This window comes from Cervus elaphus, chromosome 15 (assembly GCF_910594005.1).
Source record: "Cervus elaphus chromosome 15, mCerEla1.1, whole genome shotgun sequence".
NCBI lineage: Eukaryota > Metazoa > Chordata > Mammalia > Artiodactyla > Cervidae > Cervus > Cervus elaphus.
This window is the reverse complement of record NC_057829.1, coordinates 4,808,365-4,833,061: the sequence shown is the minus strand read 5'-3', so window position 1 is coordinate 4,833,061 and position 24,697 is coordinate 4,808,365. Positions and strand designations below refer to the sequence as shown.

Genomic DNA, 24,697 nt, shown 5'->3' with positions numbered 1-24,697 from the left:
TCTAAGTTTAAAATCACCTTTACTTGGAGGTGATCCACTCCGGGCATCCGGGTGAAAGATGATTCTTGCCTGAGATCTGAAGTGCCGCGGAAAGTACTGTGGGAGCCCCTTCCGCTCCCACAGGAGAAGGAATCATGAGCGCAGGTTTAAGGTCAGAAGCCGCAGGTGCAAGAGCCCAGGGAAACAGAAGGGCGCCGGTGGAAGGTTGCGCGCTCATCGGGTGCGCTCCGAATCCGATACCCGGAGCGGCCAGTAAGCGGCGCTGGGTCTCGGATTTGGTGGCCCCGAGGAGCGGGCTGCGGATTACCTGCAGCAGAGGGGAGCCGGCGAGCTCCTCCCCGCCCGTCCGCCCCCACTCCCCGCCCCCACCGCGGCACTCACCCGGGCTCCGCCGGCTCAGCGCACTCGCTCGGAGGAGCCGGGGCCGAGCAGTCCGCCTGCGGCAGGCGGGGCGCGCGAAGCCAGCGCGGCGGGGCTGCGGGGCCGCTTGCCCGCGTCCTCCCGGCCGGGTCGCCCTCCTCCCGCACAGTGCGGCGCAGGGAGGCTCCCGCCTCCGCCGCCCCCGCCCGCCGGCCTCCTCCTCCGCTCTGCAGGCGGGGACCGCCTGGCGCTCGGCACCCAGCAGCCTCAGACCCCTCCCGCCCCCGGCTCCCGGCAGCAGGAACAGCGGCAGGAGACAGAGCGAGGGGCCGCCAGCGACGCCGGGCTCCGCGGGGTTCGGGAGCCGGCCCCTGCAAGAAGGAGCAGAGCCATGGCCGATGGGGGCGAGGGCGAGGATGAGATCCAGTTCCTGCGAACTGTAAGCGCCGCGCGTCTCGAGTTGCCCCGGAGGGGGGGCGGTTAGAGGGAGCCGGGGCATCCACTGGCCGGGTCGGCAGTGGGACGCGCGGGCGGGTAGGGGGCTGCCTCCAGGGATGCGGGAGGAGCCGGGCAACCCCCCGGGGGCGCAGGTGTGCGAGCCGGGGCGAGGGAAGGGAGGGTGCGTGTCTGTGCGCCCGTGTGTAAAGCCCGGAGACCGAGCGTGGCCGGAGCGCGAAGAGCGGCCGGCGGCGCACCGGCTTGGTCCCGGGGCGCTGAGATCGGGAGCCTCGGAGCAGCGGGAATCTGGGGACTCGGCGGCTGCAGATCCGGCCTGACCGGTCGGCGACGCTGGGAGCTTCGGGGCAGCTGGGGGCACAGACCGTACCTAGTGGCCGGTGGGGAGCGGGGACCGGCGGGGACGCGGTTGTTGCCCGGAATTCCGCCGCGGCGCGGTTTCTCGGCTTTCGGGTTAGACCCGCGCGCAGTCACGCAACCCCGGGATTCGCCTAGTTGGCGTGGCTGGGGTCGGGGAAGCGGGTGCAGGGTGTGCCCCGAGACTGCCCGCAAGTCGAGGTGCTGCGCAGGGGAGGGAGACATCGAGGTGCCTGGGTTCGGGCCGTTGGTGGTGCTGAGACTGCTCGCACAACGTGGAAGGGATGGGAAGTGAGTGTCTGTGCACGCGCACGCGGGGGCGGCGGGGGACCTCGTGAACGCGTCGTTCTCTAAATGTTGGCTTATTGAACGCTGAGTGCAGCAAAGTGCGTGTGTGTGTGCGTTCGTGTGTGTGTAAGGGTAGGGAGGCTACCCGGAATTTCCACGCTGAGCGGCAGCAGGGAAAGCTTGGCTTCACACTAATACGGTTTTTTTCTCCTTAAGTACCCCTTGGCAGGGCTCCTTCCTGTCGCTGATTTGTTCGAACGCTGCAGATACTTCCCTGGCTGAGGCTTTCTTTGCTCCCCTCGAAGCTGGGACTGGAGAGCCCCTTGGCAAAAGAAAATGTCGTAACTTCTGCTTAAGAATCGCCGGGGTAGCGTTTGCAGCATCCTTTCGGTCTTTCCTTTCCCTGCACTTGCCGCCTCCTCTCCGAAGGATATTCCCTTCCAGGATTCCCTCCACCTCCCATCCCCCTGCCAAAGACTGCAGCTTCTCCAGTCTCTTCTTTCCCCAAGAGTAAAAAAGCTGTCGCTGCCCACTTCCTATTACCCCCACAGTCACAGACAATTAGAGCGAGACTTAGGTTTTGAAATATTAAACAGATAGCAACTTTTAGGTGCGAAAAGAGCCTAGATGATGTATTTGGGTCCTGAACGAGTGAAAACAGTACATTTGTCCAAGAGCATTCTAAGTGGCCTGTTTTTCTATTTAGCTCTTCTAATTTTTTTTTTTTTTGCACTCATTTTTGCTTGGGGGTAGGGGCTTTAGAAAGAATAAAATCCAGAGTACACATCAGATTGGCCAGTGATTTGATCTAATAGCTGCGATTCATGCACCATTACATATGCTGTTGGTGGTAACTACTGCTCCACCACCCGGCCCTAAAGAACCAGTTCAGGAAAACCTTGCTCATCAGGAGTATTTTAAGCCTACTGGTAAGACAGTTTACTTTTATTTATTTATTTATTTTTTTAGTGGAAAACTATCTATATGGTTTTCTAATAACTAATAAAAAGCCACGTGAAAAGCTGTTTCTCAATACCGTGAAAGCTTTTGTTTGGGTGGGTAAAATATTTAGTTGCTGTGTAATCTCTAAATTCAATTTTTTTCCATACTCCATAGGGTTAAAATTAGCTAGAAAATTTTGGAAGACTGTGCACTCAAGGGCTTCCTGCAGGCTTAAATGTTAAGCCGAGCTCATGGAGGTGGTGTTATCAGAATACTTAATGGGGACCGAGGTAATGTGCTTGCTGATGGGCTTCAGTACATATAAAGTAATGTTAAGTCTGTGCCCCTGGACAGCTGCCTGTCAGCCCCAGCGACACCTTTGATAAGTGGGTCCTGGGTAGAGATCTGGCAGTCCTAGGCTGGGATTTTTCTTTTAATAAAACATCCGTAGGCTGTTGTGCTGATGATAAATGACCTTGAAGGAGGTAGCTTGGTGGAGCAGGGGAATTTTTTTGGTGTGGCATGAACATCTAAAAGGAAAAACATGCCTTTCCCTCTAAAGTTTAGTTTTAATACAGAAACTCTCAAATGCTTTATCACTCCTCTGTCTGCCCTTGCTGCTTTCTATTTTATTCTCTTAACCTGAGAATGTTGTTGGTTCAGAAATGTTAATGGAATTAGGAATGGAGAGAATGTAGTTCTTACATTTTTTTGGGGGGGGGCATTTTTTTCTTTGTTTTTTTGGTAGCCCAGGGAGTATTAACAACCTGCACATCTACATAAAATGGTTACAGAGTATGGATAACTGTCCTGTTTAAAAAAAAAAAAAAAGGTCAAACTGTTAGTCGTTAAAAGGCCATAATGGTGAATTTGACCAGACATATTGTATATTCTGAGTAGAGCACCTTAAATATTTTTTTGGGTTTTTATTCAGGCACAGCAGTGCTTTGTTGAATCTCTGGCATCTTTGTGTCCACAGAAAGCTTTTCTTCTTCCTTCTTCTTGCAGAGGTTTATGATCACTGTCAAGGAAGCAAAAGTGAAGTCTTAAATGGATTCCATTCCTGAGTTATGACTGCTGCTGTTAATTAATGAGTTGATTAATCAGTTAATTAATTCTTCATTTGTAAAGGGGAGTTTTGTCACTGTTTAGCCCCTGTTAGTCTCTCTCCTAGCTCTTTTCCATTATGCAGTTGTGAGTTTGCTAATATTCCTTTTAAACGCTTACACAGATGAAAGATCATCCATTCAGTGGTTTTCCCACCAGCCAGAAGCAAGCCTACTCTGATGTGTTTATCTGTGAGAGAAATTAAGAATATATACATGTAAATGCTTAACGTGCTGGGACACTTAGAAGAATCCTATCATGAAATACACCTTCAGCCCATGATGGATTTTATTCACTATCATTTCCACACACAACCATGATTTGGGACGTGTTGTTTATTTTATTTTAAAAATGTCCTTAGCTTACCAGGATAGCGATGATGGAATCCCTTAACTGTAAGCAAACCGTGATGTAAAACACCGGAGTTGATTTTTCCTAAGTACTTTGCTTTTCTTTCATTTTGTGTAAGCACAGAGGAGTTACTCTGGGGGTGTGCTGTGTTTTGTAGTTTTGCATTTATGCAAAGGTTGAGACTTCAGACTTAATCCAGGCTGCAGAAGTTCTTCCAATAAAAATGTGTCTTCCTTTGCAGAATGAGATAGTTCACCATAGATTTCTTCTCAGTGCTTCCACATCTGGCTTGCTGCTGATAGGAAGCATCTCAGAAAGGATTCAGCAATTAACGGTGAAAGAAAGTGAAAGTAGCTCGGTCGTGTCCATGGAATTCTCCAGGCTGCAATACTGGAGTGGGTAGACTTTCCCTTCTCCAGGGGATCTTCCCAACCCAGGGATCAAACCCAGATCTCCCGCATTGCAGGCGGATTCTTTACAGCTGAGCCACAAGAGTGATTATAAAGTGTAAATGCCAGTGCACAACACAGGGAAATAGATCAGACTGGAATGTGTAGCCCCAGTTTGTAGGGGTCCAGGGAGGTTAATTGTACAAAGTCAGCTGCTCAGTGGTGCGGAAGCAAGACTAAAACTCAGATCTTAGGTGGATGTCTTTTCCAGGAGAGAAAGCCTTCTTTATCAGTTGCTGAAGCGTGTTTTTGGTTTACAGCAAATAGGAGACACAGTCAGTTTTCTCAGCTATGGGAATGTCACAGAGTACAAACAAGATTCTGGGTGAGCACTTTTTGCTCCCTTGATAATGAAGGCATGAGGAGCTATCGGTAGATATGCACTGTGGTATTTTTTTTGTTTTCCCCAAGTAACTGTTGGAAAACTGACCCAGGCTTATTTTTGTCGCTTATTTTTCTTAATCTAGAAATTGGTGTGTGCACATTGGCAGAAGGGCAGGATCTGAAACACTTAGGGCACTAATTTACTTGACATTCCATCTTGTTTGTCCTTTGGCTTTAGATAAGTGTTTTTATCAAGGCTGAATTGCCCGAGAAAGGATTACAACTTCTGGGTGACTGTGCTTCTGTAAATAACCCTTGGGGAAGAGGGAGTGATGACAAGGCATACATCTGTCTCCTGAAACTCTGACATTATGGAGATTTTGTTAATTTAAAAAAAACATTTGTTGATCACCTTCTTTATGCTTGGCAAGATGCTAGGTGTTAAGCATAAGGAAAACAAGTGGTCTGCAATTACACTGGCAAAGCAAAGACTTAGAGGCTGGCATGGAACAATTAGATGGAAAAAGCACATGTAGAAACACTGAGATACTTGGGTAGGAAGAGACTGTTGGAAAACATTACCTTGTCTTCCCTTGTGTCTCCTTCCCCTGTCATTTTGCAGATAAAGAAAAGCTCAGAGAGGTGAAATGGTTTGGCCCAGCATCACACTCCAGATTAGTGACTGTCTTGGCTCAGGCCCCTATAATAGAATACCATGGACTGGGTGGTTTAAACAACAAACATTTATTTCTTATGGTTCTGGAGTTTGTTGGAGCCAAGATCAAGGCACCAGTAGATCTAGCATGTGATGAGGACTCTCTTCCTGGTTTGAGATGTCTGTCTTCTTGTTGTAGTCTTATATAGCTGAGGGAAAAATCATTTCTCCTATGTTTCTTCTATTTATTTATTTTAAAACACTTTATGTTAGAGTTTAGCGGATTCACAATGTTGTGATAGTTTCAGGTGCACAGCAAAGTGACTCAGCCATACATATACATGTGTCCATTCTCTCCCAAACTCCTCTCATATCCAGGCTGCCATATAAACATTGAGCAGAGTTTCCCCGTGCTATACTTGTTGATTATCCATTTAAAATACAGCAGTGTGTACATATTGATCCCCAACTCCCTAACTATCCTTTCCCCTCATCCTTTCCCTCCTCATACCCATAAATTCATTCTCTAAGTCTCTGAGTCTATTTCTTCTTGTAAGGGCACTAACCCCATTCACAAGGGTCCCCCCACCCTTATGATCTAATTACCTCTCCTACTTCCTGATACTGTCCCCTTGGGAGTTAGGATTTCAACACAGGAGACTTGGGGGGATGCAAACATTCAGCCCATAATAGCAGCATTAGAGTAATGCAAAGTATGTGAAAATCTCTGAAAAATTGCCCATATTTCTAGTTTATTAGCACAGCATTCTTTGTATAGTAGATCTAAATCCACCTGTTCAGTTTTATACTTACCGTCACCTTTACAGGGTTCATTGTCTAAATCTACCCTCTTGTCCTAGCTGTTGACAAGGACGTTTCTTTCTTCCTTTCTGAAGTTGCAATCCCTCTTGTGTCCCACATCTCAGATCTCAGATGCTCGCTGGTCCATGATGGGAATCTTGCATGCATTCCATCCTTTCTCTGCCTCCCCCTCTACTTGTTCCCTCTGGTCAATCTTGAATCATGCTAAGTTCTCCTATCTTAAAATTTCTTTGTTTGACCCTAGCTTTCTTTTGCCACTCAGCTCCTCAAGATGTGGTCTCCACCACTCCAGGTCATTCTCACTTCTGTGAGAATCACTTCTGTTAAAATCACTTGAGTAGATGATATGATGGTAACCTCCTCTATGCCAAATCTAAATGTTTCCCCCACCCCTGTTCCTTGAGACCTCACAAACTCTACCAACCTGCCTCTACTTTTGGAAGCTCCTTTGTCTGCCTCTGGAGCTAGGATACATTTTTAGTTATTTTTGTACATTTCTGGGCACACTTTTTTGGGGTTCTTTTCACTTTATCGACTCCAGGTCTTCAGTTGTCCTCAAAGATGCTGTCCTATGTCTAGTTCTCACTCTTCTGCCTTCGTGAGCTTATCTATGCCTCACAGTCTGGGATCCTTGGACTAATAGAGTTTGAAAAGTGTAACAGTGGCTTCATCCAGCTCTGGGAGCCAGAGGAGTGACATGAACTTTCCCAATGCTGTTTGTTTGCGTAGCGGAAACCCTCCCAGATCTGCTGGCCTTTGGGCTCTCATTTCCAGCGGCCTGCAGCCTGTTTGAACTCCCCTCTTACTCTGTACACGCCATCCTGAGTACATGTGTGTTCTGACCCCCCTGGGGCTCTTCCTCCCAGTGGTGGGCATTGGCCAGTGGCTCTGGCCTAAACATACCAGTATGATCCTAATCTCCAGAAGAGCACCTGAATCCACCAGGACCTAGCTTAGGGACTCAAGAAAGTTTTAAAAATATTTTCCTTAAACTCTAAAGATACCAAGTGCTTTAGTTCAGTTCTTTTTGTTCCTTTCGTTCTTTTATTTGTCGTCATCTCCTGTCACTGTTGACCTGGCCGCCTAGCTCAGGTTTGGATTTCTTTCTCACCCCAGCACTTGTTCTCGCCCTCAATTCCCCCTCTCCCAGCCACTGCACTCACCTTGAACCCTCCTGCCTTTGCAGCCCCTTAAACACCCTCGTGTTCTTGCCACCACTCCTTGGCTCTGGATTCCTGGCACACACAGTCTGACTTCTCTCCTTGAATCAGAATCATCTGATTCTTGACCCCTTACTTGGGTTCCCTATCATGCAAGGTCTCACCCTTGTGAGGAAATAATGGGAGGAAAGTGACTGAGACAGGTGAACGAATGCAAGAAAGGGAATAAAGGAGGGGCTAAGTGACTCTGAGTGACAGGGGCTGCCGGGAGAGACCCTGGGTTCACTCCACAATCTGTCCTTCAAGTGAGAAGCTTCTAGATGGTGAGGTGACTTCCTGGGCATCACAGGGGCATCCAGTGGAGAGATTTTGTCGGCTTACTTTCGTCTTTATTAATTATGGGAAGAATGTTGGGATGGGAACTTGGCTAGTAAGTGTAACCTTGAGATTGGTGAGAGTCCCATAAAAATTCTTTCAGGAACTGAAAAATGGGGAATTGTTTACCTCTGAGCGGCTCATTGCCTTGTTAAGAGTCCTAGGGTCAGCCAGACTCAAACCATTTAGAAGAATGAGTGTAATAAAACCTTGCCCTGGGACTGGACATCACATTTTTTTTCACAATATCATCCATTGTCATTTATTTGTAATAAGCAATCAAACAAATGCATTAGATTCAGAATCTAGAAGCTGGAGGTCAGTTTCTTCTATATATTATCTTTTTTTCCCTTATGCTTTCAACAAATATATATTTTGTACCTATGATGCGCTATGTATAACAAGCACATCAGCTATTATTGTGGATTAAAAAAAATTTCATATAAGCCTTGGCTGCTTAGAAGTTCACAGACAAATAAAGGGCCCTTTAGCACAAGCATAGAACATCATATGTTAATAATACATTCTGAGAACAAATATTGGACATGCATACTTTGGGTGATGCTGGGGATCCCTGGGTATTTTCATCTTTGTGGATCACAGCATCAGCAACTAAACTCATAGTGATGTCTTGTTCTCCACCATCTCAGCTTTGAAGCACTTCTCTGACTTCCTTTTTTCACTTGGGCTGGTCAAGAATTGACCCATATTTCTGGGGTTTCCTAAACATTATAGATAGTTGGCCTCAAAGCCCAGATGAAAAGCTGCTCTTCCTGCTTCCAGTGGCCCAGTAAGAATCCTGCAGCGCTTGTTTCTTCTGAAAATCGAAGCTTGAAGTTTTCCATGTAGCTGACTTGGGGTGTTCAGAGGACTGGCGCAGAGTTGCCTCCATGCCCATTATCCAAGCAGAGTCCACAGAGCAAGAACCACTGACACGTGTGCCCAGATGAGACCTCCCCTAGGTGACTGTGCCTGGCAGCTCCTGTCACCAGGCAATCATCTGTATTTGCCGGTTTCCTGACGAAGACCTTAGCTCTCACTGGGGAGCCAAGGCAGATGCAGGGCACAGTGAGTGGAACAGCAGAAAGTACTGTGGGAGCTCAGAGAGTGACAGGCCTTGCTGGGTCTGGAGGGGGTTGAGGCAGGACTTACCTCCTGGGTGCTGGGAGCACTCCTTGTCCACAGGGATGAACACTTCCTAGTGTGATTGGAGAGCAGGGGTTCAGAATCTGCATCAGCCTGGGAGGAAGAACAAATCTGTGTGGTCAATTTATTGATATTTGTTCTCCTAATCAAGCACTTTTATTATTCCCCTTAAAGGAGTTTGTGATCTTAAAAACTTTGTTTTTGCACATTGGTTCCACTTCTAATGCAATTGCAATAGTTTTTTTTTTTTAAGGTTGTTTTTGTGAACTTTATTATTTTTTAAAACTACTTTTTATTGAAATACAGTTGCTTTACAGTGCTGTGTTAGTTCTACTGTACAGCAAAGTGAATTAGCTATACACACACATATGTCCCTTCTCTTCTGGATTTCTTCCCCATTTCGGTCACTGTGGAGCGTTGAGTAGAGCTCCCTGAGCTGCATAGTAGCTTCTCAGGAGGTGTCTGTTTTATGTGGTGGTGGTGGTTTGGGCGCCAAGTTGTGTCTGAATGGTTGCAACCCCATGGACTGTAGCCAGCCAGGCTCCTCTGTTCATGGGATTTCCCAGACTAGAATACTGGAGTGGGTTGCCATTTCCTTCTTCAGGGGATCTTCCCGACCCAGGGGTTGAACCCAAGTCTCCTGCTTGGCGGGTGGATTCTTTACCACTGAGCCCCCTGGGAAGCCCAAAAGCCCAATCTATTTTATACATAGTATCAGAGTATATATATATATCTCAACCCTAATATATGTGTATAAATATATATACACACACACACATCAATATGAATTGATATATATATATCAATCCTAATATATACATATATCCTAGTGTGTGTGTATATATATATAAAATATACATGTCAACCCTAATCTCCCAGTTTATTTCCCTCTGAATTTAGAATCAGACTCATATAGTTCACATGAGCTCATGAGTTTCACTGATTTTTAATACACAACCAAAGCCACAAAGTAAAAGATTTTTTTGAGAGCACGAAGAAAAAGAGATAAGAAAAAAGAAAAATTCCAGGAACAAAAAAATCAAATCCTTAATGTTGAGTAAATTGGGGCATTGTTAACATAGGTACTGAATGTCACGCTGAGCTTCTAGTCATTAAAAGTTGTGCTCACTTGTTTTCCACAGTGGGTTTATGGTGATCAAAATATGACCTGTTTTAAATTTTACTAAAGTCTGTGTTTATCTTACACACCCAAAGACATTTTCATGAAGAAATTTTGGTCACACACACGAAAGAAAGATAGTACTCCATATTTCTTTTTACCAAATTTTGATCATAAAGTACTTCAGGGACACGTACAATTACGATCCCATCGGGTAGAGCACAGTCCTTTTAGAGAAGAACAGCATGTTCAAGGATAATTAGGGCACTTGAAAATGTCAGCAGGGACACATACTCGCCCACCTCACTGAATTGAATCCTCGGCGCTCTTTTATCGTTCTCCTTGTTATCATATAGAATATTCCCTCCATCCCCTTTGGTCCTGGACACATCTGACATGATGTGTCTTTTAAGACCGTGCCCACTGTTGGGAGTTATGATCAGCTTACAAATTCTGGCTTGTTGGTTTGGTGACCTGTCAGGAGAACATTTCCTCTTGAGTCACAGACAAATGAAAAGCTGGAATGAACTGTTTCTGATTGATGGCTGTCAAAGGAGCTTAAAGCCTCCAGTTCTGCTTCTGTCCTCTTTGTGACAGTAAAGGGGACCATCATCTCCTGAAGACGGGGTCTTGTTACTGAGTTTAAAAGTCTCGCTGCTGCAACAGAGAAGGGCATTGCTCAGGAAAGCCTACAAAAATCAGCCCAGCTTCAGTCCTAGTCATGCAAAAGCAGATGAATGAACTAGGAAAGGAGAAGCAGTGATTGTGGTCCCATCCCTTTCTGCTCCAGTGCCCTGTCTATTCTTTATTTTTTTTTCCTGTGAGACTGCTTTAGTATCCATCCATCTATCTGTCTGTCTGTCTGTTTGAGGTACAGTTCACAAATACCATTTTATTGGTTTCAGATGTGCAACATAATGATAGTGATATTTGTATATATTGCAAAATGATCAGCATGTTTGGTTGAACATCCATCACCACATGTAAAGATTTTATATTTTTTTCTGTGATAGGATCTTTCCTGTGATAGGAACTTTTTCGCACTCATTTCACATGCTAGCAAGGTAGTGCTCAAAATCCTTCGAGCTAGGCTTCAATAGTATGTGAACCGAGAATTTCCAGATATACAAGCTGGATTTAGAAAAGGCAGAGGAATCAGAGATCAAATTGCCAACATCCTTTGGATCATAGAAAAGGCAAGGGAATTCCAGAAAAACATCTATTTCTGCTTCATTGACTACGCTAAATCCTTTGACTGTGTGGATCACAACAAACTGTGGAAAATTCTTAAAGAGATGGGAATGCCAGATCACTTTACCTGCCTCCTGAGATACCTGTGTGCAGGTCAAGAAGCAACAGTTAGAATTGGACATGGAACAAAAGACTAGTTCAGAATTTGGAAAGGAGTATGTAAAGGCTGTGTATCATTACCCTGTTATTTAACTTACATGCAGAGTACATCATGCAAAATGCCAGGCTGTATGACTCAAGCTGGAATCAAGATTGCTGGAGAAATATCAATAACCTCAGATATGCAGATGATACCACTCTAATGGCAGAAAGTGAAGAGGAACTAAAGAGCCCTTGATGAGGATGAAAGAGAGTGAAAAAGCTGGCTTAAAACTCAACATTCAAAAAATTAAGATCATGACATCGAGTCGCATCACTTCATGGCAAATAGATAGGGAAAAAATATAAACAATGACAGATTTTATTTTCTTGGACTCCAAAATCACCATGGACAGTGACTGCGGCCAGGAAATTAAAAGATGCTTGCTCCTGGAAAGAAATGACAAAACCCACTGAAATGTTGTGAAGTAATTAGCCTCCAACTAATAAAAAAAAAAAAAAGAAAAGCCACAACAAACCTAGACAGTGTTTAAAAAGCAAAGATGTCACTTGGCCAACAAAGATCCATTTAGTCAAAGCTGTTGTTTCTCCAGTAGTCATATATGGATGTGAGAGTTGGACCATAAAGAAGGCTGAGTGCTGAAGAATTGATGCTTTTGAACTGTGATGCTGAAGACTCTTGAGGGTCCCTTGGATTGCAAGGAGGTCAAACCAGTCAATCCTAAAAGAAGTGAACCCTGAATATTCATTGGAAGGACTGATGCTGAAGCTGAAGCCCCAATACTTTGGCCACCTGATGGAGCTGAAGCTCCAATACTTTGGCCACTGACTCATTGTAAAAGACTGTGGTGCTGGGAAAGATTGAAGGCAGGAGGAGAGGGGGGTGACTGAGGATGAGAAGGTTGGATGGCATCACCAACTCGATGGACATGTTTGAGCAAATTCCAGGAAATAGCGAAGGACAGGGAAGCCTGGTGTGCTGCAGTCCATTGGGGTGGCAAACAGACATGACATAGTGACTGAACACCAACAGGTACTTTTAAGATCTGTCTTAGCAACTTTCACACACACAGTACAGTAGTATCATACTGACTGTAGTCACCATGCTTTACATTGTATTCCTAGGACTTATCTATTTTATAACTAAACTCAAGGAGGTTTGTACCTTTTGACTTCCTTCACCCGTTTTGCCACCCCCCCTTCCTCCCTAGCAACCACCAATTTGTTCTCTCTGAGTCTGGTGGTTTTGTTTTTAATTTTAGATTCTCATTATAAGTGAGATCATACAGTATTGTCTTTGTCTGACTTATTTCACTCAGCTTAATACCCTCGTGGTCCACTTGTATTGTTGCACATGGCAAGATTTCATTCTTTTTTATGGCTGGATGATATTTCATTGTGTGTGTATTTGATTCATTCATATAAATTCTCAGAAATGGGATTTTTGGATCATATGGTAGTTCTTTCTATTTTAATCTTTTTTAGGATTCTCAGTACTGTTTTCCATAGTGGCTGAACCAGTTTGTATTCCCACCAAGCCATTCTAATGGGGTTATGTTATAGTTCTCTGTGTTTTTTTTTTTTTGCCATTGTACATATCTTCCTTTTTTATTTAGCTCATTGTGGTTTTGATTAATTTTTTCCTTGAGTTCATTTTGAAATATTTGTGGAGTACCTACTGTGTACTAGGGGCCATTCTGTGTGCTAGAACTCCTATATATTTGAGCTTGTTCCTGAGTTTCTTTTTGTAAAGTTTATTTTATTAAAGTATAGTTGATTTACAATGTTGTGTTAATTTCTGCTGTATAGCAAAGTGACTCAGTTATACATACATGCATTCTTTTTCATATTCTTTTCCATTATGATTTATCACAGGATATTGGATACAGTTCCCCATGCTATACAGTGAGACCTCATTGTTTATCCTTCCTATGTGTAATACTTTGCATCTGCTAATCCCCAACTCCCAATCCATCCCTTCTCTCCCCCTTGGCCCGAGTTTCTTATGTTTGGTGGGTTGGACGGGGAATAAGCAGAGAGCGGATGTTCTACTACAGAGTAGACATGAGACAGAGAACTGGTATGGGAGAAGATGGGACAGGAAGTAGGGGTCCATGTCTGGTAGTTATGATGGTCTAAGTCTTCATGGAGGAGACAGCATTTACAGTCACACAATTTTCAAATTGAAAAGGAACTTCTGGTCTAACTCCATGATTTGTAGTGATGGAAAATTCAAGGACCTTAGGTATGTTGGCTACCATTTACTTGGCTCAGGATTGCCACCATTTATCTGATTCCCAGAGCAATTCATTTAGTCCATAAAGCGGTTAATTGCTGTTGTACAGATCATGAAACTGAGCTGTAGGTAGTGAAATTACTTACTTCAGGTCAGTTCATGAGTAAGAGATGTTGGTGGTGAGCCCAAGGTCTTTCTGATGCCAAAACCCTTTTCTTTCCTTTCCTCCTTCCTTCCTCCCTTCCAGTAGTCAGGGAACATTGGGAAAGACTGAATTTGGCCAATAATGAAAAGAATCATGGGTACCCTGTTCTCCATCAGTCCCTCATTTGAGTTATCTTTACCTTTTGTTCAGCTTTGAGCTATTTTACAACTCTTTAAGTTGTAGAAAACTAATGGTAATGGCTCCTGGATCTTGGATTCTTGATCAGAGAAAATGCAGATTGCATCTAGTGGCATGCAGGTGTGGGTACTGAGCAGTTTTGCACTCAGCAAGCAAATTCATTTCAGGTTTCCTGATGGATGCGTATATTCATATGTTCTTTGGATTTTCCTTTGAACGTGTGGTAATGTCACACCGGTGCTTTCCTTTAATTATGAATTCAGTAAAATCTTAAACACATGTGCATTTTTGTTTGAGTGCTGCTTTTCCCAGGAAAACGTTATCTTTCGTGTCCCTCATATACCCTTTAAAGATGGATAGGGTTTTGGTGAATTGGTCTGGGGAGGTGGGCAGACAGGATGCCAGGGGAGAAGGGATGTAAGTGGAGGCGGTGGGTTGGTACTCTGTTTTCTCATCCTTGGTACTTTTTTCACTCATGTCTGACCTGCTTTGTGTCCAGGAGATGCTTGTTTCTGCTGGGTGCTGGGAGCTCTCATCGCCTCTGCTCACTGCTTTAGATGGAGGCCGGGCACCAGATTCCCACTGTGGCTGGGCACTGGGTGTCTGTCCCTCTCTGCTGGGCTCCAGTGCCCTCCACGCTCACTCCTTGATCTCTTCCTTCACTGCCTTTTAAAGAAGCCCTGTGAGATTGCTGTTTCTTTTCTTGGCAGGATTGTGATGGAAACAGCCGGAAATACATGGGGCCATGTTTGGGAGAGAGATAATGTGAGAGTGTGGGCTGGGCTAATCCCTGAAGGGTGGGAACTTGAGACCACCAGGGACAGGGATTTATACTAAACTTACAAGGTAAGAAAGGCTCTTGAAGTTATCATTATTTTTTTTTCTCCTCTCTCGTGAGGGAAATGGGTCAGAGCTGTCTGTTAGGAAGATTAATGTGGCAGCAATTTATAAGATAAATTGGGATACAGCGAGATCAGAGAGAGACCGCAGCTAAGAAGCCTATTAAGGACAGTCACCATGTACTCAGTGCGAGATAATTCAGCCTGAATTTGTGTGGTGGTTGTGGGAATGAAAAAGAGGGGGAAGGCTTAAGAGATGCTGTCCTACTGGAAGGGTGTACAGGATTGACTGGTAACGGATTTGATGTGAGGAGAAGCAAAAGATAGGGATGAGCCTGGGAAACTCAAACAAACATGGTCCAGGTGAATGTTTTAGGGGAAGCTAGTAGGATTAGTTTGAGACATCCTGATTTTAAGGTATGTTATGGTTAGATTTGCATCCCTCCCCAAATGTTTCAATAGGAGTCTTAACCCTTAGGACGTCAGAATGTGGTCTTATGTGGAGACAGGGTCTTTACAGAGGTAGTGAAGCTAAAATGAGGTCATAAGGGTGGGCTCTGGGGCTTCCCCGGTAGTGCAGTGATGAAGAATCTACCTGCTAATGCAGGAGACCCAGGAGACGTGGGTTCAATCCTTGTGTCAGGAAGATCCCCTAGAGGAGGAAATGGCAACCTGCTCCAGTATTCTTGCCTGGAGAATCCCATGGACAGAGGATCCTGGTGAGCTACAGTCCATGGGTTTGTGAAGAGTTGGACATGCCTGGGCATGCACAGTTGCAAGGGTAGGCTCTACTCCAGTATGACCTGGTGTCTTTATAAAAAAAGGGGAAATTTGGACTCAGACGTGCAGAGGGAAGCTGATGTGGAGCTATGCAGGGAGCAGACCACGTAAAGACAGATGCATTGGAGTGATGCCTCTCTGAGCTGGGGGATGCCGGGGCTGCCAGAAGCCAGGAGAGAGGCCTGGAACAGGTGCTCCCTCACAGACTTGGAAGGACCCAGCCCTGCTGACACCCTGATCTCAGACTTCTGGCCTCCAGAGCTGGGAGACAGTGCATTTCTGTTAAGCCGTCCATTTGCTGTGCTTTATGACAGCAGTCCTAGGAAACAGTCCAGGGGCAAAGCTGGAAATGTGGATTTCGTGTTTGGAAGAGAGGATGGGCCTAGAGAGACCTAAGATTTGGATACCACTGGTATGATAGCAAAGCCATGGAAATGGATGGGTTCTCAGACAAGGAGGGCATCAGAAGCAGAGTTAGATGACACAGGGAGGTGTTACTGACTGATGAGGATGAGGAGGAGAGGTGGTAGCTTGAGGGGGAAGCAAGGTTGACAGAAAGCTACTGATTATTCACCCCCCCCCCCGCCCCCCGCCTTTTTTTTTTTTTTTCATTAAAGGAGAGCCCATAATCTATTGATGGTATCCGTGCAGCAACTGCCTAGATACGGGTCAGGCTAGAGACTGCTCCACCCTCCACCTGCTGCCATAATTGGGCGCACAAATACATGGACACATCCTCTCTTTTAGCAGAGAATTACTTACTACTTTGCCTCGTTTGAGAGCACACACTATCTTCATTTGGTTTTAGGTTAGCTTCGCAAGCTTTCATTTTCTGCTGGGAACCTTGCAGTAAGCAATTAAACTTAGAGCTTCATTGATCCTAAGCTGGGCATGTTTTGTTTGGATGTTGCATGGTGCTGGTGATTAAATAATCCAGCCTAGCATATCCCTTAGGATGAGTGGGAGAAGTTCATCTTGCTCCTGGCTTTATTTTTTTTTCCCATAGCTCCTGATTCAAAAAGACTGCAGGGTTTATATACGTATTTACAAATAATTTTCAGCAAATGGACTATGTTAGAACAGTTTTCTGACAGCTCAGATCAGGGGAACATGTCAAAATATCTTAGGAGACAAAATGATTTTTCTGGTAACAACTGCCCTTGGCTCTCCTACTGTGTTACATAGTTTAGCTGGCTATGTCAATTTCAGTAATTTTTCAGAGAATTAAGCAATTTACATTTTTCTGAGATATTTTAATTCCCATAAAGCTTACATGTTAATTTAATTGGCAGCACACCACAGATACAATTTATAGCTTGCAAAGATCTGTTTTGAAAAAAAATTTGAGCAGTAAGTATATATAGCATTTAACTGTGCAAATCCCAGTTGGTTTCATACTTAACATCAGTGATATAAAAGTAAAAGCTTTCGACAGATGTCTGCACTTAACAACAAAGAATTGTCTTAATCTCTTCAGGGCCTCAATCATTGCTCACAACAAGGCCTGAAAAGAAAACTCCTTTTGAGATGATGGTTATTATAGGATCTTCTCAACTAGCCAAATTGCATGCTGACCATGTATCAGACACATAATTAAGATAAAAGTACATCATCTCTGCCTCTATCATGTTAGATCTTACCTTTTCTAGTGGTGGTGCTAGTGGCCAAGAACCCTCCTGCCAATGCAGGAGATGTAAGAGACGTGGGTTCGATTCCTGGGTTAGGAAGATGCCCTGCAGGAGGGCGTGGCAACCCTCTCCAGTATTCTTGCCTGGAAAATACCATGGACAGAGGAGCCTGGTGGGCTACGACCACAGGATCGCACAGAATTGGACACAACTCAAGCAGCTTAGCACACTGCAGCATACATAGGTATGTAATGTATATGTGTAAGCCAAATGTCAGTTAAATTTATATAGTCTGTACTTTCTTAAAGAACTTTCTGCAACCAGTAATGCACTAGGTGAAGTGTTCAGTCATGTTATCTGTTTCTTGGTCTTGCCCAGCTGTGCCCAGGACTGCCAGGATTTCTGGGCATGGGAGATCCTCATAGTTTAAAGGTCAAGGACTCTACCTTCCACTCTTCTAGGTGCCAGAATTAAACGTTAGAATGGGCTCTCACTCAGACTTACCCAATCACACCTATCCCGTTCTGCCTCCTTTCTTAGAGAATGAAATTACTCTTGTGCAAATGTAAAAGAGGATTTTGGAAATTAATGGAAGGAAAAGAGACGTTGGGCCATATAATCTAAAGACTTCTTCCTCTCTACCCCTGGGACTCTAGCATCTTTTTGCCTGGTCATACTGCTTATGGATACTGGTCGAAAGAAGGGGAGATGAGGGTGGTAACACTCAAGCATAAATTAGAAGATGGTGAGACAGCTTCCCAACATTTTCATTGTAGAATGATAACAGTACTGTGTCTACGGTTAGGAGAACATCTTCCAGTTTTGGTCCTGCCAAGGACTTTTTCTACAGAACAACACTTTGAGAATTTCATTTGGTTGGCAGAACAAGAAATCAGGGATAAGATTTCACAGACAAAAATATGGCTCTGGAGAGGCCCCCAGTACAGCCATGAATGTTGGTAGAGAATGGTACCACCGATTCAGTTCAGGACCCCGGTTTCATGCAGGCACGCAGTGGGGACAGAGCAGGGCCATCCCGCCTCTGTCTCTCATACGTGTGAACAGTCTGAAGCCTAGAATTTGATAAGAGGGGGTGGGCACGCTGGATGACTGACGACAGACTCAGGATACAGAAATGGATTTTCAGATCTTAGCATTAGTGATGGTTTATGCTGTTGCCTTCTGATATGAATAATGGAGCAAACTAAAGTCTGACCAAAAGAGCCTGCTAAATAAATCAAAGAGAAGGATTTGCAGATCTTTGCGTAAAAGAGAAAATGAGTAATGGCACCCTCTTCTGCTTGTTCAGACCATCAGAGTCAAGAACTCTGCTTAATTTAGCAGGACAACTTCCAAGGAAGGGCCTGGTACTGTGGATAAATGGAGTCTAGTTTTAAGGTTAGATAAATTCAGCCAATTTTTATGGGTAGGGGAAAACGATTGCTCAAATCTTTTTGATAAGATTCTTCTGTGTCATGAACTGAAATATCACAAGTGTAACAGTTTTTCATGTGGGTGAGGAAGAGAGAAGAGAAGTTACTGTAAATTATAGGAGACAGAGGCTATATTTTTTGAGGTAGGTGATGAATTAAAAAGTTTTCAGGCTTTCATTTTTATTTAACTACATTTTTATTTAATTGACTTGTGGTTTCTGCAGTTCATTATGAAGGCTATAAATACTGGATTGACCGTATGTTAAACTGATGTTTTCATTGAGTGGTGATATTATGAATGTATTGGATGGGACCACAGTTATCTATGTATGCATATTCCTGCATTTACCAATGATGGATTAATATTTACTACCTCCTGTGTGTCAAGTATTTGTGGGGGGCTATGAGCTTATCTTAAACCTTTCTCCTTTGTATTTTTTTAATCACAGGTTGCCAGCAGCACTTTATTTTTTCTTTTCAACCTCCTGTCCTGCAGCTTCCTTGGCCCCTTTTGCCCAGATGGGGCTTCCGGGGTGGTGCTTCTGCATTGGCGGGTGGGTTATTTACCACTAGTGCCACTACTGAGTTTTCCAACTTTGATGATATATCTAGTGCAGCACTTTCACAACATCATCTTTTAGGATTTGAAAAAGCTCAGCTGGAATTCCGTCACCTCCACTAGCTTTGTTTGTAGTGATGTTTCCTAAGGCCCATTTGACTTCACACTCCAGGATGTCTGGCTCTAAGTGAGTGACCACCTGATCGTGGTTATCCTGGTCACTAAGCCCTTTTTTGTGTAGTTCTCCAGTGTATTCTTGCCACCTCTTCTTAACCTCTTCTGCTTCTCTTAGGTCCTTACTGTTTCTGTCCTTTATCGTGCCCATCCTTGCATAAAATGTTCCCTTGATTCCTCCAGTTTTCTTGAAGAGTTCTCTAGTTTTTCTCATTCTATTGTTTTCCTCTACTTCTTTGCATTGTTCATTTAAGAAGGCCTTCTTGTGTCTCCTTGCTTTTCTCTGGAACTCTGCATTCAGTTGAGTATATCTTTCCCTTTCTCCCTTGCTTTTCACTTCTTTCCTCAGCTATTTGTTAAGCCTCCTCAGAAAACCACTTTACTTTTTTACATTTCTTTTTCTTTGGGATGGTTTTGGTCACCACGTCCAGGACAATGTTATGAACCTCTCTCCATAGTTCTTCAGGCCCTTCTAATCCCTTGAATGTATTTGTCACCTCCACTGTATAATCATAGTGAAGTGAAGTGAAAGTTGTTCAGTTGTGTCCCAACTTTTTGTGACCCCATGAACTATACAGCCCATGGAATTCTCCAGGCAGGCCAGAATACTGGAGTGGGTAGCTTTTCCCTTCTCCATGGGATCTTCCCAACCCAGGGATCAAACCCAGGTCTTCCACATTGTGGGCAGATTCTTTACCAGCTGAGTCACAAGGGAAGCCCAAGGATACTGGAATGGGTAGCCTATCCCTTCTCCAGCAGATCTTGCCGACCCAGGAATCGAACTGGGGTCTCCTGCATTGCAGGCAGATTCTTTACCAACTGAGCTATCAGGGAAGCCTGTATAATCATGAGGGGTTTGATTTAGGTCATACCTGAATGTCTGAATGGTTTTTCCTACTTTCTTCAATTTAAGTCTGAATTTGCAATAAGGAGCTCATCATGATCTGAGCCACAGTCAGCTCCTGGTCTTGTTTTTGCTGACTGTATAGAGCTTCTCCATCATAGGCTGTAAAGATTATAATCAATCTGATTTCAATATTGACCATCTAGTGATGTCCATGTGTAGAGTCATCTCTTGTGTTGTGTGTTCTCTTAACAAAATTCTGTTAGCCTTTGCCCTGCTTCATTTTGTCCTCCAAGGCAAAACTTGCTGTTAACTCCAGGTATCTCTTCCTACTTTGCAGCATTGAGCAATGACCATTGTGGGCCAGCATCAGATGCCTCTCACAGACACAATATTAAGCCAAAGGAAACAACCGCAAAAGAGCATGTATGATATCATCCTACTTATATAAACTGTAAAACAGGCAGAACAAATCTGTCCTGCTAGAAGTCAGAATATTGGTACCTTTGGAGATGCAGGTACTTACTGGGGCGGGAGCCTGAGGGAGGCTTCTAGGTCTGATCTGAGTGATAACACATATGTGTTCACACTACAGAAGTTCTCCAAGCTGTACTTTTCAGATATACGTACCTTACTGTACATGAATGTTTTATACTACACTTTAATTTTAAAAGTTTTTTTTTTAATGCACTTAAAACTTTAATAGGAAAAAAAAGTCTTTGAGAGGCAAATTAAGTCTTAGGAAGAGCTACTAGTGGACAAGGACTATGTGTTATATATCTGATTGTGTCCGTGGAGTCAAGTAGAATGTGCATGCTTGAGTGCTAAGGCCCTTCAGTCATGTCCAACTCTTTGTGACCCCGTGGACTGTAGCCCGCCAGGCACCTCTGTCCATGGGGTTCTCCAGACAAGGATACCAAAGTGGGTTGCCATTTTCTCCTCCAGGGAGTCTTCCCGACCAGGTGATCAAACCCACATCTCTCATGTGAAATGTCATGCTGTATAAATCACAAGCTAGAATCAAGATTTCCAGGAGAAATATCAACAACCTCAGACACCCAGATGATACCACTCCTATGCAGAAAGTGCAGAGGAACTAAAGAGCCCTTTGATGAGGGTAAAGAGGAGAGTAAAAAAGCTGGTTTAAAATTAAACATTCTAAAAACTAAGATCATGGCATCTGGTCCCATCATTTCATGGCAAATAGAAGGGGAAAAAGTGGAAATAGTGGCAGATTTTATTTTCATGGGCTCCAAAATCACTGCAGATGGTGACTGTAGCCATGAAATTAAAAGATGCTTGCTCCTTGGAAGGAAGCTGTGACAAACCTAGACAGCATATTAAATAGCAGAGATATCACTTTGCTGACAATGATCCATGTATGTCAAAGCTGTGGATTTTCCAGTGGTCATGTGCAGATGTGAGAGTTAGACCATAAAGAAGGCTGAGTACTGAAGAATTGATGCTTTTGAATTGTGGGGCTGGAGAAGACTCTTGAGAGTCCCTTGAACTGCAAGGAGATCAAACCAGTCAGTCCTAAAGGAAATCAACCCAAATATTCATTGGAAGGACTGATGCTAAAACTCCAATGCTTTGGCCACCTGTTGTAAAGAGTCAGCTCACTGGAAAAGACTCTGATGCTGGGAAGGATTGAAGGCAAAAGGAGAAGGGGGTGGCAGAGAAAGAGATGGTTAAATAGCATCACTGACTCAATAAACGAGTTCCAGCAAACTCCAGGAGATAATGAAGGAAAGGAAACCTCGTGTGCTGCAGTCCATGGGGTTGCAAAGAGACATGATTTAGCCTCTCAACAGCAGCAGCAAAAGAACAATGCCAGTTTGTGGATAGACATTGAGTTGTTGGCAGCTTTCTCTATTAGGAGTAAAACTGGTATTGATATTCTCAAATACTAAATAGTTAAATGAACCCATTAAATATAGGCATGCATACTTTTCAGTTGATGTACAACACCTGTGAGTGGAATTGCTGACTAGAGTATACATATGCTCAAGCTTTTTAAAACCATTTTTTAAAATTGAAGCAGTTAATTTACAGTGTTGTGTTAGCTTCAGATATACAGAATGGTGATTCATTTATACATGTCACGTTTATGTATATCTATTCTTTTTCAGATTCTTTCCTTTGTAGGTTATTACAAGATAATGAACCCTGTGCTATACAGTAGGTCCTTGTTGTTTTCCTGTTTTATATATGAAAAGTGAAAGTGAAAGTCACTCAGTCCTGTCCGACTCTTTGCGACCCCATGGAATATACAGTCCATAGAATTCTCCAGGCAGGTCAGAATGCTAGAGTGGGGAGCCGTTCCCTTCTCCAGGGGATCCTCCCAACCCAGGGATCGAACCCAGGTCTCCTGCCTTGCAGGTGGGTTCTTTACCAGCTGAGCCACCAGGGAAGCCCATTTTATCTCTCTATGTTTATTATTTAATTCTTCTAGGTCTTTGTCGATTGATTCTTGCATTTTCTCCATTTTGTTTTCAAGGTTTTTGATCATTGTTACTATCATTATTCTGAGTTCTTTTTTAGGCAGTTTGCCTATTTCCTCTCAATTTATTTGGACTTCTGTGTTTCTGGTTTGTTCCTTAATTTGTGTAGTATTTCTCTGTCTTTTCATCATTTTTTTTAAACTTAGTGAGTTTGTGGTCTCCTTTTCCCAGGCTTCAAGGTTGAATTCTTTCTTCCTTTTGGCTTCTGCCCTCCTGAGGTTGGTCCAGTGGTTTGTGTAAGCTTCATATAGGGTGAGATTTGTACTAACTTTTCATTTGTTTTTCCTCTGATGGACAAGGCTGAGTGAGGGGGTAATCCTGTCTGCTGATGGTTGGGTTTGTATTTTTGTTTTGTTTGTTGTTTAGATGAGGCGTCCTGCACAGGCTGCTACTGGTGGTTGGGTGATGCCGGGTCTGGTATTCAAGTGGTCTCCTTTGTGTGAGTTCTCACTATTTGATACTCCCTAGGGTTAGTTAGTCTAGGGTCTTGGAGTCAGTGCTTCCTCTCCAAAGGCTCAGGGCTTGATCTCCTGTGTCACAAAGTAATTTAGTGGAAGAGATGAAAATGAGTACCCAGCTCTCAGTTTCTAGTCCAGTGATCGTTTTCACTGCACAGGTTCCCCTTAGAAGAGCCATTGATTCTCTACATGTGGAATTTCAAAAAGTTGTATTCATGGAAACAGAGTAGAATGGTGGCTGCCAGGGGCTAAATCACTTTTCCGAGCCTCTAAATCCAGAGCTCCAGAGCCCAGAGGTGGAGACTTGGGGGAGCCCTCCTAGCCAGCCCGCCTGTAACTCGGGAAGCCCATTTTATGTTTCAGTTCAGTTCAGTTCAGTCGCTCAATCGTGTCTGACCTTTGCGACCCCATGAATCGCAGCACGCCAGGCCTCCCTGTCCATCACCAACTCCCGGAGTTTACTCAAACTCATGTCCATCAAATCGGTGATGCCATCCAGCCATCTCATCCTCTGTCATCCCCTTCTCCTCCTGCCCCCAATCCCTCCCAGCATCAGGGTCTTTTCCAATTTTATGTATAGTGGTGTGTATATGTTAATCCCAAACTCCTAATTTATGTACCCTTCCCATACTATCCCCTTTGGTAACCACAAGTTTGTTCCCTATTTTTTTTTTTTCAAACAGTCACTATTCATTTAGATTTACCAATGTGTTATACTGGTTTGTACCTTTCATTCCTTCCTGCATTACCATGCTTACATGTGAGATCATTTTTCTCCTGTCTGAAGAACTTTCTTAAGATTTCTTTTATCCTGAGTCTACTAATGGTAAATCTGCTCAGTTTTTATTTGAAAACATCTATTTCTCCTTGTTTGAGTATAGAATTGACAGTTGCTGGTGGTTTTTCTTTCAGCTCTTCTGGCTTTCATTGATTCTATTTGAGACTCAGCTGTAAGTCTTATTGTTTTTTTTTAATTTGTTTAATTTTTAAAGGAGATATTTTCATTCTTTTTATTCTGTTTGGGATTTGTGGCTTGATATTGTTCATCCCTTTTGGAACAGTCTTGGCCAGTATTTGTTCATACAATTGCTTCTGTTTCATGTTCTCTCTCTTCTCACTTTTTGGGACTCCAGTTTGTATTTTGCTCTTTTTATCCGTGTCTTTTTTGTATTCTCTTCTGTATTTTTGCTCCTTTCTCTCTGTGTGCTTCAGTACGGATATTTCCTTCTCACCTAGCAGCTCACAAACCTCTTCTACTTTGTCCAGTTAGCTGGTGAACCCATCTGCTGAATTCTTGAATTTTCAGTATTCATTTTTTAGTAATAAAATTTGCATTTGATTCATTTTCTAGATGCAGATTCTCTTGTGATATTCTTCCTGTTTTCATCACTTGGTCATACTTGTATGGGACTATTTCTGGGTTCTATAATCTGCTCCATCATCTATTCTCTGTTCATGACTGCTACAGTCCTTTTTCCTCCAGTTTATTTTTTGGTGGCATACAAGATCTTAGTTCCCTGACCAGGGATCAGACTTGTGCCCACAGTGTTGGAGGCATAGAGTCTTAACCACTGGGCCACCAGGTAATTCTCCTACATGGTCTTGAATACTATAGCCACTTAATAAGCACTGAAATC

General features: G+C 43.8%; 1 protein-coding gene across 12 annotated transcripts in view; it reads left to right on the top strand.

Annotated features, from left to right (window-relative positions):
- Window positions 1-613: 613 nt before the first annotated feature.
- Window positions 614-24,697, top strand: part of RYR2 (ryanodine receptor 2) — a 794,016-nt gene continuing 769,932 nt past the window's right edge. For all 12 annotated transcript variants that reach the window (XM_043925904.1, XM_043925902.1, XM_043925903.1 and 9 more), the window contains exon 1: window positions 614-799. In XM_043925904.1, coding sequence (XP_043781839.1) covers window positions 752-799 — 48 coding nt within the window. In that variant the 5' untranslated portion in view covers window positions 614-751. The remainder of the gene's footprint in view (window positions 800-24,697) is intronic.